General features: G+C 49.4%; 2 protein-coding genes across 4 annotated transcripts in view; both read right to left on the bottom strand.

Annotated features, from left to right (window-relative positions):
- LOC117138342 (nephrin) overlaps window positions 1-15,295 on the bottom strand; it is a 62,353-nt gene that overhangs the window by 24,881 nt on the left and 22,177 nt on the right. For all 3 annotated transcript variants that reach the window (XM_033300381.1, XM_033300379.1, XM_033300380.1), the window contains exons 3-12: window positions 11,328-11,480; window positions 9,162-9,335; window positions 7,229-7,382; window positions 6,988-7,124; window positions 4,991-5,158; window positions 4,791-4,922; window positions 2,001-2,137; window positions 1,135-1,288; window positions 512-649; window positions 52-216 (exon numbers count right to left, since the gene is read on the bottom strand). In XM_033300381.1, the coding sequence (XP_033156272.1) occupies window positions 52-216; window positions 512-649; window positions 1,135-1,288; window positions 2,001-2,137; window positions 4,791-4,922; window positions 4,991-5,158; window positions 6,988-7,124; window positions 7,229-7,382; window positions 9,162-9,335; window positions 11,328-11,480 (1,512 nt within the window). The remainder of the gene's footprint in view (window positions 1-51; window positions 217-511; window positions 650-1,134; window positions 1,289-2,000; window positions 2,138-4,790; window positions 4,923-4,990; window positions 5,159-6,987; window positions 7,125-7,228; window positions 7,383-9,161; window positions 9,336-11,327; window positions 11,481-15,295) is intronic.
- On the bottom strand, window positions 3,308-4,655 carry LOC117138343. The gene has a single exon (XM_033300383.1). It carries the CDS (start codon window positions 4,551-4,553, stop codon window positions 3,444-3,446), a length of 1,110 nt encoding a protein of 369 aa, XP_033156274.1. The 5' UTR covers window positions 4,554-4,655; the 3' UTR covers window positions 3,308-3,443.

The following is a 15,295-nucleotide window of genomic DNA, read 5'->3' as shown; positions in this document are numbered from 1 at the left end:
CCAGCGATTGCTGATCCCGTCTAATTGAGCAATTAGGCGGGACGTACTTACACAGGACATCCAGGCTGACCGCCTCGTGGGCGCTCCGCTGAAGAGCCTCGTTGGCGCTCTGGCAGGTGTAGACCTGGCCGTTCATTTCCTGTGTGACGTTCACCCTGAACTCCAGTGTCGAGACCGTACCGCCCCAGAGACCCGGCTTGGACGTGTTATTAATGCCTGTGGGTTGGGGCATGTCGGGAGTTCCGGTGGGCGGACAGGGACACAGGATCCGGATGGGGCAGGGCAATGGGATGAGGTAGGAACGGGAGCGGAGAAGAAATGGGCGTAATTTTAGTGACTGGCAAGCGAACCGGATGTTGTCGTGGAAACGCCTCGCACCAGCAAAGTGCACTGTTGGCGCCGGCAAGTCCATGGCGAATTGCGATGGGCAAGCTTCCAATTGCCAAATCGCTTGGCCAGGCCCAAAGAGGCAAGCAGGCCAAGCAGCCATGCCCTTGCATACCGTACGTACCTTCGATGGGTATGCCGTCCTTCCACCAGGACAGCTTCGCCGGCGGATTGCTGGAGCTCGAGTCACAGATGATAGTTGCCTCCATGCCAGGTCGCAGTTCTTCCGGTTCAATGCGTATTTTGACCGTCTCCGGGGCAACTGGAAGAGCGAGCACACACCCCAATGGGTAATAAGAAAGGATGCGGTAGTCTACACGCTCCCCGTTCCCAAATTCAAAGCGCAGCTGCTGCACTCAACAAAACTATTTGACCATTCAGCTACATTATAAGTTGCAACTATTATGTATTACTACTATTGTATTTATTTTTCAGAAATACTTGGAAACACCTTGGAAATTATAATAATAAAAACCTTTTTTTTTATCAAATTTCTTACATTTAAAAGATAAAGAAAATATTCTTTATGTAAAGAAAAATATTTAAGCCAATGGTGAATTTTCTATTTCAGAGTTAGTTATTATTGGGTTCGACTAAGCTAAGAATATGGTAAACTGTAATAACAAATCTAAATGATTAGTAGATGTCCTATATGGCGCCCCTATTTATTTAGTTATTTGTATTATTTCTTATTTACTATTAGTTATTTTCTTAAGTCAAAGCATTATTAATCTGATATATACTCACAGTGGACGCTGAGCGTGGTGGACTGAAAGAGCGGGATCTCGGTGGCGCTGTTGGAGGCCTCGCACCGGTACTGGGCCTGGTTGTCGGACACGTTGGCCAGAATGGTGATTTCGGCCGACACCGATTTGTCCGCCGCCCGTATGACCGAGTTTATCTGCAGCGGAATGGAGTACTTATATATTTTTTTCTGGCTGGAAAGCATCTCCGCAGAGCGCAGCTGGCGGATGCATTTTAATTTCGCTGATAAAACGTCGTCTAATCTGAGCGAGCAAGCTAGCGAGCTGGAGAGCAAACACGGCACACAGATGAGTCCCCCGAGGGGCAGAGATGAAAACTCTGACACCGCAACAAATGGGAAACGCTAAAACAGGAAGCCGCACCTGAAACTGCAGGTGCACCTGCCACCCACAACCCAGCATCCTACATTCCGTCGTTTAAGTATGTGGGCTGATGAGCTGCGGTTGTGGGTGACTTGTTTTATTTTTCCACCGTATTTACCGCCTTTTGTTCAAAGTTCTAACGATAGTTGTGCTCCCTCGATTATTGGTGGTGGGCGGAAGGTGTGAAAACCGAAATCGCTCTGGCATCAGGAGCGCAGAGCACGGCTGCGATGGCTGCAGTGGCTCATTAGCACTTTAAGCCCATAAAGCGGAAGCGGAAATGGTCAACAAAAGCGCCATTATTGTTTTGCGGATGTTTGCTGCCTGCCGTTGATAGTGCTCTCTCTCCCTGTCGCTCGCTCTTTGTTCACTGTGTGCATGTGTGTGACTGTTTATGTAAGTGTGTGTGTGTGTGCGATTGTGTGTTTGAGTTTTCTGCGGAAAATGCAAACAAAGGGCGGGAAAAAAGGAAATTTGTGCACTCACCCTTTTGTCGTTTTTGTACCATGTTAGCGTCGCCAGCGGATTGCCGCCTGATGAAACGCAGAGCAGTTTTTGCACCGAGCCAGCTGGGATAATTTGTCCCTCCATATAGCCAGAAATTAATGGTGGCGCAGGCGGATCTGTGGGGGCAGTTGGAGAACACGGCGCGGGATAAGAAAAACGTTCCCAAAAAAAAAAAGAGACAAAGGAGCGCCAAGCAGGGGAAATGGGCCAGCGAATTGTGGGCCCAAAAACTTAGCCACGAGCCAGCAAATTATGGCCTACAACAATAACAGCAAAGGACTCGAGGGCAGCGCCAGGACTAGGACCCACCGCTGTGTTCTTCGTGAGAGCTGCCAAGAGCGGCCGAACAATAAAAATTAAAATTATTTAATTTGCCGCGCATAAAGTAAAAATATCCGCAGGGCGTCCGCATCCTCAAGGCATGACCATGCACATACCATCGTATCGTCCTTCGTCCTTGATTGGGCGCTGGGCGGGATACTGGGAGTGGGCGTGGGCGTGGACGCTCGGGAGGACCGCTCATTACCTTGGGGGTCCGTTAGTAATTTTCAGTGCTCATGGTATGGGTAATAAATGTAAATCTCTTGCCGCCCCCTCCCCCGCTGCTTTTTCCCTGTGATGTTGGTCAGAAAAATTAATTAGCGCTGCAGGAGAGCGCTCACAAAGGACATCCACCGCAGGGTCGGAGAGGCGGTGGGGCGAAGGCGGAGCCGTGAGGTCTCTGGCTGGATAAACCGAAACTAGAATCGCAATTATTAATAAGCCCCGGCATCGGCTTAACTACTGCCCCAAACCGAACCAACCCCACTCAACCTGTTATCGAGTGACTTTGCCTGTCAGTCCTTTCATCTTCCCCAGAAATCCGCAATCCCAGCATCCCGGTAACCTCCTCCGCCGACATCTATTTTTTCCTGCGTGTTTTTTGTCACTGCCTTCGCTTATAATTGAGTCAAATGAAGAGTGACATCGAACATCGGATAATGGAGTTTGAGACACTTGCAGTTGTCGCGTGGCGGAGAAGTGTCACTCTGCGGCAGCAAACGGGGATGCTGTCAAAGTCCGGGATGCGTACATCCAGTCGGACTTTCACGGGGGTCACCAGAGATGTGTGTGGGCATAGGAAAGTTGGCATAAACATGAATATCTTCCCATGCGTACAGAATAAAATCAGCTTTAAAGGCGATATCGAGCAGAGACTGTTTTTTAAACATACATACAACTTTTATCACTCTGCAGTTAAATGAGGATTTACCAATATTCTTGAAATATTTCCAACCCACAATCAATTAATTTCATCACTTTAATACCGACTGCATGCCCCATCTATGTGAAGGGGTTGATTTTAAAAAGTACTGACTACGATTTACACGACTCAAAAATATTTCCTGCACACATGAACAATTTACAGGAACCACCTGCAGGCTACAGCAATCCGCAGCTGGTAAAAAGCAGACCCCGGCTGAGCTTTCCGTTCTTAGTGCCGTAACTCTGAATGCACTCGCATATCTTGCTGCCCTTCACAATCCGCCCGAATCCCACGCGGGATCCATTGACCACGGTAAGCGGCTTGAACGAGATGGCGAAGGACAGGTGGTGGGTGAATCCCGTGACGTAAGCCTTGCTGAAGGATAATACGTAGCTGGAGGCCCCGTGGTCAATAACTTTGGCGTCGTACTCCAATGGCTGGTGGAGCAGCGAGTCCGACGACAGCATCAAATCGGTTTCCAGCCAGAGATTGGGGAACAGTCGTTTGACCATAAAGTTGGAGTGCTGATTGCACATGCAGGACTTGATCAGCTGCAGCACCACCAGCGGAGCAGCCTCTGTGTACAGCTGCACCACAAACCTGCCCAGTGGTCGGGCATCCTTGAGATAGAGGTCAAAGTAGACACGCGGTCGAAAGAGGCGGCGTAGGTCGGCATCCGATTTGGGCAGCGGGATGTTGAAGGCCTCGTACTTGGCCATCGCCTGGGGCGGCAACTCCAGTGGAGCGACGGGCGCCGAGCTTCTGCCCTCCCGCATCCGCTTGTCCGACAGACCGGAGTCCACCTCGCTGTTTACCTCCAAAATGCGTCGACCGAAGTCGCGATTGTCGCGCTCCAGTTTCTCCAGGGTAAGCAGGGCCATGGGAATGCCGGAGACGGCGTGCACCGTATCGTATCGAAACGGATTGATGGCTCCGTGGGTGCGCATCGTCCGCGAAATCTCCACTAGCAGCTGGATGTTGGCCTTGGTGCGCTTCATGAATGTCTGCGCCTCATCCCGGAGGTTGTTCACTCCGGTGATGCGGGCCGCCTGAAAGTTGGGCGCTTCGGCGTCCACCGTGCTGATCGCGCCCTTGATCCGCTCACGGTGCTGGTGCCACATCTTCATATGATTCACCATTAGCAGGCCACCCAGGACCTTCTTCGGCTTGGCCTTGGCCGCCTTCTTGCGCTCCTTAACCTTCAGCTGGGCGGTCAGGCACTCCTGCTCCGTGAGTTGAGCCAGCTCGCGCTGTGACGCGGTCACACAGATCGGAAAATCGGCCATTGAATTTTGCCGGAAGAGCGGTTATCAAGAAATAAAACTAGCAGCTAAATCGAGAATTTTCCACTTGGAATTGTTAACCGAAACGTTATTCAATTAAATCTGAAGGGAAAACGAAGTGTGGGGTTGATATGGGATGTGAAATTTTCCATTCCTGCTTCTACTCAGAACCATTTCCCCTGCTTGGCGAATTTGAGGCATATTTTCTGCTATAAGTTCTCTGGATTCGGGCATACTTACACAGCACATTGATCGTGTGGGTGGATACGACGTTCTCGGTCAGCTGCATGTTCAGTCCGTGACAGATGACGACCAGGGAGCGCTTGTTGGGCTCCACGACGGCGGTGATGTTCGAGGTGGTCGTCCAGCCGCCTGCGATGACAGGCAGAGATGGAAATGGATTAGGCAGGGGATTATGTCATACCGGCAACAGCACTTACCGTCGGGACTGACAATCGTCTTTGAGGTGGCATTGCGCACCTGCCGCCCGCCCACCATCCATTTGATCTCGGCGGGCGGATTCGATGGCGCGGTGGTGCATGTCAGCGGCACAATATCGCCGACGCGCGCCTCGGTGGGTCCCATTACGGTGACGTGGGTGGGTGCAACTGGGGAGGCAGAAGGTTTCGGGTTGATTTCAGTTACCGGTAGTAGCATAATGAAGGAGGCATTAATATGTAATAGGTTTGCGGCGAGGCTCACTTTCGGCATGCTCGGAGCAGGCACACACGAGTATCTCCTGTCCTCCAGATAGCAAAGAACCCCCTGGCTTCCCGTTTCCCGCTTCCCTAATAGCCTTGGGGAGGAATGTCGGCTCCTGATGCCGCCTCCATGCAAATGATGACTGAGTGACTGACAGTCCGTCCGGCTGCGGAGCTATTACCTAATGCCGTCGAAGCGGGGAACAGAAGCAGGAGCAGCTGCAGCTGCCACTGCCGCTGCCTTGATGGATAAGTGCATACATTACGCATACGCAGCGTTGTCTTTGGCTCCATATAGGGCCGGGACTTGGCCATGGCAATGGCGCGCGGGGAATACGAAACTTTCGACTCGATATGTTTCGCATATAAATAAACATTATGAATTCTTAACTTCTCGCATCTTTCGTCGGTCCGTCTTAGCCATACATCTTCATTCCGGGCACACACCCTGGCACACACACTCGTGAGGGGCAAAAGAATGCTGATGCTGAATGTATTCCTGCTACGTCTTCAGTTTTGTTGTTCCACATTCGTTATACATAAATAATGCGTGTGCTAAGAGCCCGGGCCGCCAGCTGAGGCCACATCTGCTATCTATGCGATGCACAGGACGAAAAAGATCCACCAGAAAGGCGAATTTCGGAAAATGATACTACAAAAATTGATATATACCGGCTTTGGATATATAGAAAACCCATATGCAAACTCTTCTAACCGACGGACCCAATGTTTTCTCTCAGTGCAGTGTTAGTGTGCGACTGCTCGTGTATTCGTTTGTGCTGGCCACTCAATGTGGCATACTTATTGGGGCAAGATGGGGCCGAGTGGGCCGAGTGGGCAGGCCTGACCTGTATGGCGCTTTGATTGGTATGCGCATAAACTGGAAGCTGCCAGCTAAACGAGTTTCTGCCTAACTGAGGGCGGAGTAACCCTCCACGCACTTAAAGCCGACTTCAGGTAAAAGATGCCAATTTCAGCGGACTGCCGAGCACTTGAAATTTAAATATCGCGCATACGCCGCGTTGAGCGGCCGCCTCATCCATTTGCATGTTAGACAAGACACATGAGCCTAAGAGGCGGGTTGGCATGTGCATGTGGCATGCAAATGTTTGCTGGTCTCCTCCGACCGTCCGTCCATCCGTCCGTCCGAGTGTCGCGCTAACGACTTTGGCACCGCGCCGTTCCGCCCGTCGGCTTTGTGCGCCTGATTGCAATTGTTGTAAGTCTAACAAGCTGCGACGGCTAGGTTCAGAGATTCAGAGGTTTAAAGGCTCAGAGGTCGAGGGACTGAAGAGGAGGGGCTCTGCGCTATTTGGCACTTGAAAAGAATTTGCATTGCTTGATTTGACAAAGCCAAGTGGGACGGAGACTGGAGAGGCTTTCAAAGTGCAAACTTAGGCTTAATTGCAAAAGAAAGCAACAGCCAGCGAGCGAGTTTCCAGGACTCCATCCCCGGGCTCCAATCCAGCAGCCACTGTGAGTGAATCGCCTGCCAAGTAGGGCTGCTGGCTCTGTGGAATTTGGAAGATGTCGCTAGCAAGCCAGGCTGTTGACACAATCCAGTCCCCACATCGCTGGGTTCCTCTTCCCTCCGCTTCCCTAGCCCGCATCCTGGCCTGTAATCTAGACACCCATTAAATCTGATACGCTACTCAGCCCGGGCTGCATATATAAATATGAGGAACGCACAATTAGGCGGCGCAAATTGGAAGCAGATCCCTGGGAACTCGACTTACACAGCACGGAAAGCTCCACCTCCGCCTTCAGTGGATTCTGGGACATCACATTGCTCGCCTCGCAGCGGAATCGAGCCTTGTTATCGCCCGCCTCGGCGGTGAAGGTATAGATGTTCTCGGACAATCGGCCAGAGGTTCTGAAAGAGGTTAGTTGTCATATGATTATATTAATGTCTAGGTCCGCCCCGTACCCTGTACTTTATATGTTATGATGCAATGATTACATAATTTTGTAGCTCACCTATAGGCCATGCGTATCTGCGATCCGTTCTTATACCAGATGAGCTGGGCTGGCGGATTGCCTCCGCGACTCCGGCACATGAGCTCCACCGTCTGGCCGCGGCGCAGAGTTTCGCCCGCCGAGTATCCCTCGATGTAGGGCGGTCCTGGGGGATCTGTGGGATTAGAAGGGAGTATGGTTTGAAAAAAACAACAACACTAAATGCCGGCAGTTTGCTGTGTTTACAGTTCGCATATTTAATTGCAACTGCTGTCCGCAAATAAATTCAATTTACACTAAAGTAAAGTGCGGCAAGCGCATATGTGTATAAATACATGTGAAATTGGTGGCGTTTTTAATTGAAGTGTTTGCATGCAAATCGTTTATGCGGTCATATGCATTATTTCCCGATTTTGCCTTTTTTGGCCTCCGATTCGGGGCGTTGGTAATTTCACTTGTTGTGGGCGTCGCACTGGGCGATTAATAATAGTGTAAAATACCGCAAAGCAGTGGAAAAAGCAGCGACATTTCGTGTTGAATACATTTGGGATATTATCGGCAGATGAAATACAGTTGCTAGCAACTAGAATCGCCATTCCACTGGAAAACTTTCGAAAACATCAGCTCTTAACCGGCTGTAATATATTTTCCTTATAACAATTTGACAAGCGGTCAACCGTATTGAATCAACAGCAGCAATCAGGTGGGGCTCAAAAGCTGCCAGGCACACACACTCTGCCCCGCAGGCATGCATCGAAAAATTAAATTAAAATCACTTGAAATATGGTAGGAGTGTGGGGCAGGGGGGGTTGGGGCACTGGAAAAGCAATAATAGCGCCATAATTAAGACCCCGCAGTAGGGAAATGAAAGGGGATACATCCCGTTCGAGCACCCCTTCATTCCCGGCCTGAATTCGCAGATAGCACGGCTCGATTTTTCGCCATTTTCAATTTTTTTTTCGCTTTTTTGTGCCAATTACATCGCGACGAGCTCGGGAAATGGCCAACGAACTGCGGCAGTTGGGGCCACCATTTGCCAGCTGCCTATGCATAAATAACAAACATAATTAATTCGAATGTGCGTGTGCAGGTGGAGCCATCGTCATCGTGGCATCCATAGCTACGGCCTCCGGCTATTGCAGGTGCCTGGAGCCAACCACCGTCACCCCCAGTGTGCCACCAGTTCCAGCAGTGCCACCAGTGCCACCACGGCCACCACTGCCAACGGCAACAATCAATAAGAGGACTTTTGGCATTCGTAATGGCCGCCGCTGCTGTGCAGCATCGCAATTCGCATCCACATTGGCATCCAGTGGCATCCAGTGGCAGCTGCGCGGCACATTAGAATTTAAAAACTAATTAATACGCGCCCGAATCGCGCAATTAGCGGCCGTGATGGCAAATGGCATCCGCATCGGGAGAGGCCGCTGGAAGCTGGTGCAAAAAATTCATTGCCTGCACTGGACGAAAATAATAGGCATTTAAGTCGGGAAGTGCGGGAAAATGGCATAAAAGTTTGAGTTATGGAGCTCATTTAACTGGCATTTAATTGAAATTCATTCGAGTGCACTGAGCAAACTGAACTAGATATTCTAAATCAAAGAGATCAGTAGGTTTAAATATGACTGACTGACTTATATGTTTCAATGTGGCTCAACTTAAATTGGTTTATAAAATTGGGCTATAGAATATGAGTATTCCAGTGCATCGAATGAAGCAGGCTGCTCCTCCTTGGAGACTCCACCCACACACATATACACACTCACACCCCAGCACGCACGTTCAATTGTATAGCAAATTGAGCCGGCTAATGAGGTCACCCACACGAACCCTCCGATTCCCGGCATCTCGGGGTCGCTTCCGGGAGCATCCACCCCACCATGACCAGGCGCAGTAGAAATCCGCCCCAACCCAACCAAACAGATGGCGATGGAAAGGCTGAGAAGCTACTCACACAACACGGACAGTTGGACGGTGGCCCGCATGGGCATGTCCGGCGAGAGGGCCTTGTGCCGCGCCTGGCACGTGTACTCCGTGTAGTCGTCATCTGGACCTGGCTTCAGTTTCAGGCTCGACGTGGTCGTGAACCGCTTGGCCGTCGACTCCTCCACGGTGTCCTCGCGTTTCTCTGCAAGTAAACCAAATATATTCGTTACCAACAATTGCAATTGAATGGTTATATTTCGAAGTAGTAATTATTAAATGTGGTATGTTGATCAAATAGGTTTTTAGATATTTAAGCTACCCCATACATGCTTAACTTTTTATTGATGGGTTTACTATCGCAGAACTGTATATCTACTGCAGTTTGCTGAAAAGTGCTTAGTTTACTGCCTCGAGTCATAAGTATTTCGAAACTCCCATCAATCCCACACCAGCTGAGTATTTTGTGACATCATTTTCAGTTATAAATTTTGAACGAGCCTCATCTGTGCCGCAAAGTGCGGCCTAAAAAACGGCTCCTGCGTCCCTGTCCCACCCATTCATCCAACTATCGTTGTGGGGCAGCAGCACCACCCACACCAACCGCACCACCATTTCGCTGCGGGGTAATCACCAAGATGGCCGTCTGCCCACATTAACCGCCATTTACGCGTCCCCGCCGCAGATACTCACACACACACACACACACACACGCGCCCCTGACAGCCTGCAAATGATACAAGACCCTGGCGGAACTGGCCATTCTCGTAAACCCCGAAACACCGAAAGCCATGGAATAGTATGGCTTGGGGTCCGGCCGTAGTCCTGCCGCAACATATTGCGTCATAAACATAATTCATCATGCAGCTTCCTTCCGCTGTCCACATTTCCTTGCGGATTTTCCTACATTTTAACGCCGTTTTGCGAATTTTCTTCCCTCTTCTCTCTTCGCTGGCTGGCCGTTTTTTTTTTGCCGCTATGTTTTTTATATGTTTACCCGAAAAATTTCCATCATCATCGTCGCCGTCGCCGTGCGTTTCACATTTTAAGCATTTTTAACGCGCCAGTTGTGCTAAAATGATTTCGTTACTGGCCAAATGGCGGGAAAGGAGCGGAAAATCCGCCACCCGGAAAAAGGGGCAACTGGCCCCACCCACATGTACCGTTGTAGGGGCCATAATCATTATGAAAATTAAAAGTCGTGAAGGCGGCTAAGCGCCACCACCCACACACCCTTCTCTCCTACCTCGTCCGCCTAGCCCATTTACCATTTACCCATTGACATTTGCATTTTTCCATATTTTCCAGCAGCTCTGTTTTCCAATTTGCCGACTGCCCAGCAGCGGCTGAATGACAAGGCACAAACAAGGGGTCCAGGACGAAGGACGAAGGACTCGGTATTCTGGACAGGACAGGACAGGATAGCGAACCGCAGAGCAGATAAGGGCCGAACATCGACAGTCGGCGCTTTGTTGGAGTATAAAATTATTATTTAAGCACCGTCATCAGGCCGAAAGTCGACGTCCATTTCCCTGTGCCAGCCCTCCTTTTCCCCACTTCCTGCGCATCCCCGCTCCATAATATCACATGTGCGATGGCCAAACGGTTGACAGGCGTCACTTTGCCCATCTCCATCTGCACCACCGCCACCTTCACGGGCCCGGCTCATCCTCATCCTCATCCACACCCACTTCCACTTCCACACCCGCATCCGAATCCGCATCCGCACTTATCCCGGCTAAAAAGGGCCTGGCCAAAACCCATTTACACTTTTTGTGTTCTGCATAATGCCTTCGAAGAGAAAATGTATATTGTTATGTTCGAGCAACCCATGTTGTTTTAGGCAGTCTAATATAGCTCGGATATCTGGAGACAGTCTTCCCACGCGGCATGTGAAATTGTTGATTAGATTTGCTTATTAAATACTATTCTTGCCTTTTATTACATTCACTTATTTTATTCCTAAATATTAATCAATAGTTTACTTTATACTAGAAGTTTCTTTAAGCACAGCTATGTGGCTCATCCACGTATCCATTTATTTAGACAGCTTAAATGAAATTTCATTATTAAGCTTAAGCTTCCTTGCATATCCCTCCCTAGATGTCCTTTGTGACAGGTGCGTGATGGCAAGCATCTTGGCACGCTTGATGGCACATGGTTGGGCATTAAGTGTAATGACTTAGTGGCTACTAACCTGGTTTGTACTCCACGTTGCCGCGATACCAGACGATTTGAGCCGCCGGCTTAGCATTGGCCACGATGCACTTGAGCTGCAGGTCCTGGTTCTCGCGCACCTCCACCTTGGAATTGTGGCTGTAACCTTTGATCTCGATCGAGGCTGGCGGAGCTGGAAGAGAGGAAAAGTGGGAACGATTAGGGGGTCGGGCCACAAAGGAAGTTCGCGGATTGTGGGTGGTGGGCGGTGTATGGTGGTTGCAGGTCGAAACAAAAGCTAATGGCTGCCAGGGAAGCTTTGCTCATTATGGACCACAATGGCATTACGGGACGTTTTGTGGGCGTGGCACTGCCTAATGCATTGTGTGTATGCGACGACAGACGACATTGTTGATGAAGGCCCAGGTTGAATGGCCGCCGATGCAGAAACAGAAACAGCAGTTGGAATTGCTAGGTAGCTGGGAGGCTGGGGGCTGGGAAGGAATGCGCAGCATTCCGTCCTTGTTAACCACCCACTTGAAACGGCCCATCTACTGATGCACTCAAAGAATATGGTCAGCATGGTAACTTAATATGTGATTTCAAATTATTTGAGAGTATTCCCCAATTTTATGTTAAATATGAGCATAAAACAATAGGATGTAATTCGACCTAATGTTGTAATTATTGATTATTGGATATGTAACCATGTCTGTCATGAATTGGTATGCCTAAGGTGGTTGGAGTGAAAATCATCTTGGTCTAAGCTTTTTCTCCGTGTAGGCAGGTCCCTCGTTAATGTGCTCAAATATGAGTTTCAATATTTGCGCTCAAGAGGACGTATGTATGTAGATGGCTGGTGGAGCGGGATTGGGCCACGAGGAGCCTTGGAAGCCTGAGCCGGCATGCCTTGGCAAACTGTTGAAATATACACGAGCCACCGGCGAAACAATGGCTGAGTGACGCCGAGTGGGTGGGCGGTGCACGCTGGGTGGTGCATGAGTGCAGCAAATGCAAGATGCAGTGGCAAGCGGGCGGGGGCAGGGAAAGTAGAAGCGAGCAGCGAAACAAACAACGAGGAACGAGGATAAAGTTAAGTGCACGTGTGCATTATTTTAATGCCACCTGAAGGAGTTTGGCTGCCATTGCCATTGCATCGCACTAAGCGGTAAAAACAGCAGGAGTAGGATCCTTCCCACACTCCGAAGGAGTTGGCTCGGGGCGTCCTGCATTTGACATGCAACATATGTTGCCGGCTGCTCCGCGAACTGCTCCAGAAGTTGTAGCATGCAAAATGAATGCTTAATGTCGTACAATAAGTCCCATGGCTCCAAGGGGATGGGGCTCAGATGGTGGCTTAGATTGCGGGCACTGGAGAGGAGAGGCGAGGAGCGGCGAGGAGAGGAGGTGGCATGTCTGCGACATCACTCGGCGCAGAGGTAATTGCTTTTGTTGCGGCACAAATGAAATCAACACCGCAGTGGCGGCGCCCCCACCCCTTTGATTAAGCTTAGTTTAGCATCGCCGCAAGCTGCGAATATTATTACGCAACAAATCAAATACAGGAAAGTAATTTCGAAACCAGGGGCCCAGGTATTTCCTTTCAATCGCATAATGCTCGTCCTTTCACCGATGGCATTCTACCGTAAAAGCCGATGATTTTCCGGTTTATTAACAAACACACCCAGAGGTGAAGATGGCTTTAACATCCATATCATGTTTACGAATATCATTGAAGCTTGTTTCGAGTGCACTTTTAATATTTGATTGATTAATCTAATTTTCCTTCAGGCCTTACATTTCCAGAGACTTTTGTGTGGCTTACGATCGGGATTAATAATAATTTGAATAATAATCCTAGAAATATTATTATTAGTGTGCTGTTAAATACAGTTCTTACTTTTAATTAACTATCTGATAAAGAATATTCCAGAGACAGGCTTCATACTTAACAATTTTTCGATGTACTTTGCCAAGGCTGCAGATGCATTGCTTGTTATGCCAGGCGAAACCCTTTCCGCCCGAGGAAATGCCAATGGCAACGGTGGATCATCCCGCACCCACCAGTCTCCACCATCCCGTATCCCCCATTCCGTATCCTGCTGCAACCTTGACTAAAGGCTTTGTGTGCCGAAATTGGTGTCGCCGTGGCACCGCTGGCTATACAGATTGTCCCTGGACTCTCGGGGACTTGAGGGGGCTGTACGTGCATTGAAAATTCATAATATTTGGCACACCGTGGCAGGGCTTTTTCGGGGGGGCGCACCTGGAGGGGCGTGGCACTGCGCGTGCTGCATAGTTAAAATGCGAAATATATGCACATTTTATGATTTTTTCTTGCGCCAACTCCTGGTAAATGCAACTCGATTTATGCCAAAGCGTGGCCCGCCATCCTTTGCAGATATATCTGAACATATATCTACATATATATGTATCTATACGTTCATATGTCTGTGTATGCGTGTGGATTGGAACGTGGGGTATGTGCATTGTTGATTGGTATGCATATTGTATTTGATTATTGACAAGCGGGCAGGTGGAACCTTGTCAGGTGGGAAAAGGGAGGAGCGTCCGTCCGGTGCGGCGGAAGGCAGTCGGAAAAGCGCAGCTAGGCAACATATAATGTATCCGTTTCGCACCTAAAGAAAGTGCGAGAGAGGTATGCGATGATAAATGTGACTGTTTTCAGATTCAGTCAGATTAATTGCTCATTGATTTCTATTGTGAGTAGATCTGATTTCAAAGTTCCTACGCTTTAGCTCTTACAGCTTTCGAGATATCGTTTTTATACGGACGGTACGGACAAACGGACATACGGACATGGCCGTCTCTGCAAGTGTATCTGATCAAGAATTTATATACATATGTAACCCTTTCTACTTTCGGTAAAATGTACAAAAAATGTTGATATGACAAAATATAGATTGCAATCTCCCCCTAACAAGTTCTAGCTCAGTTGTCGTGTTTTTGTTTACTCTTGCGACCCCATCAGGTGAAATTTCGGCCCACTAACCTGCTTGGTTAAGGTTAAATGTTGATTAAATTTTATGCATAAGCCGCGTCCCACATGGCAGTGGGCGGAATGTGGGTGCATTTCGGGTGGGTGTGGTGCAGCGCGCTTCTTTGAGTGCTCTGTTGGCTGGCATCAAATAATTTATGCAACAATGGCTGCAATAACGGCACTGGCGGCGGCGGAGCTTGAGCTCCAGTTGCCGGATTCCTGGCAAGCGAGTACACAAAGTGCAATTTGCCATGAGCACTGGACCACCCCGCTCTGGATCCAGCTCCCAGCTCCCTCCGGGCAACGACACCCCGGCTAACCCACTAATAGTACGCCTCATAAAAGTTTTATGCGCCGGAATACTTTCCAGCCCTTTTACACCTCCCACTTCCTACTTCCCGCATCCCACATCCCATCCACCAGGCAAGCATCCAGTGCAGCCCAATCTCAATCCAAGGCTAAGCCAAGAATTGGCCATTTTTTTCGTTTGGGCCAAGGGAGCTGGCCGGATGGCTGGCTGTGATGTAAGTTGAGCCATCAGGAGCCCGGTCACACGAGGAGTGCGACCCAAGGAGCTCAGGGCTGACTTTAAGGTCAGCCGCCTCACATAACAAATGTCGGGCGATATTTCCCGGGAATGCCGGCAGATGAAAACTTTCCTCATTTGCACTTCAATTACAAGGGTGGGAAAGGGGGTGGGTGGGTGTGATTTTGAAAAATGTGCGGACATTTGAGAATCAATGAAGTGCGTCTATTGGCCAGGAAGGAAATCCAACTTAAATTCGTGCTGCATTCAAGTCCGGAATTTATAAACGCTCCAAGGTGGCGGCTGCAAGTACAGCACTTTGCTCTCCATTTTCCTTGCCATCCCAATGGCCGATTGCCATTGTCCGCCGCCCGGCAAAAAGTTTTAGCTTTTGGATGCGGACTCGGACTCGGACTCGGATTCGGAATCGGACGCCGACAAGGCTTGCAGTTGCCTTGCGGCATATGTGTTTTTGGGACCA

This window comes from Drosophila mauritiana, chromosome 2R, assembly GCF_004382145.1.
Source record: "Drosophila mauritiana strain mau12 chromosome 2R, ASM438214v1, whole genome shotgun sequence".
Lineage (NCBI taxonomy): Eukaryota > Metazoa > Arthropoda > Insecta > Diptera > Drosophilidae > Drosophila > Drosophila mauritiana.
This window is presented reverse-complemented; position numbering and strand designations above follow the sequence as displayed.

Bases quoted from the DNA above. Each gene is read 5' to 3' on its own strand.
- LOC117138343 (XM_033300383.1), bottom strand. From the start codon at position 4,553: ATGGCCGATTTTCCGATCTGTGTGACCGCGTCACAGCGCGAGCTGGCT.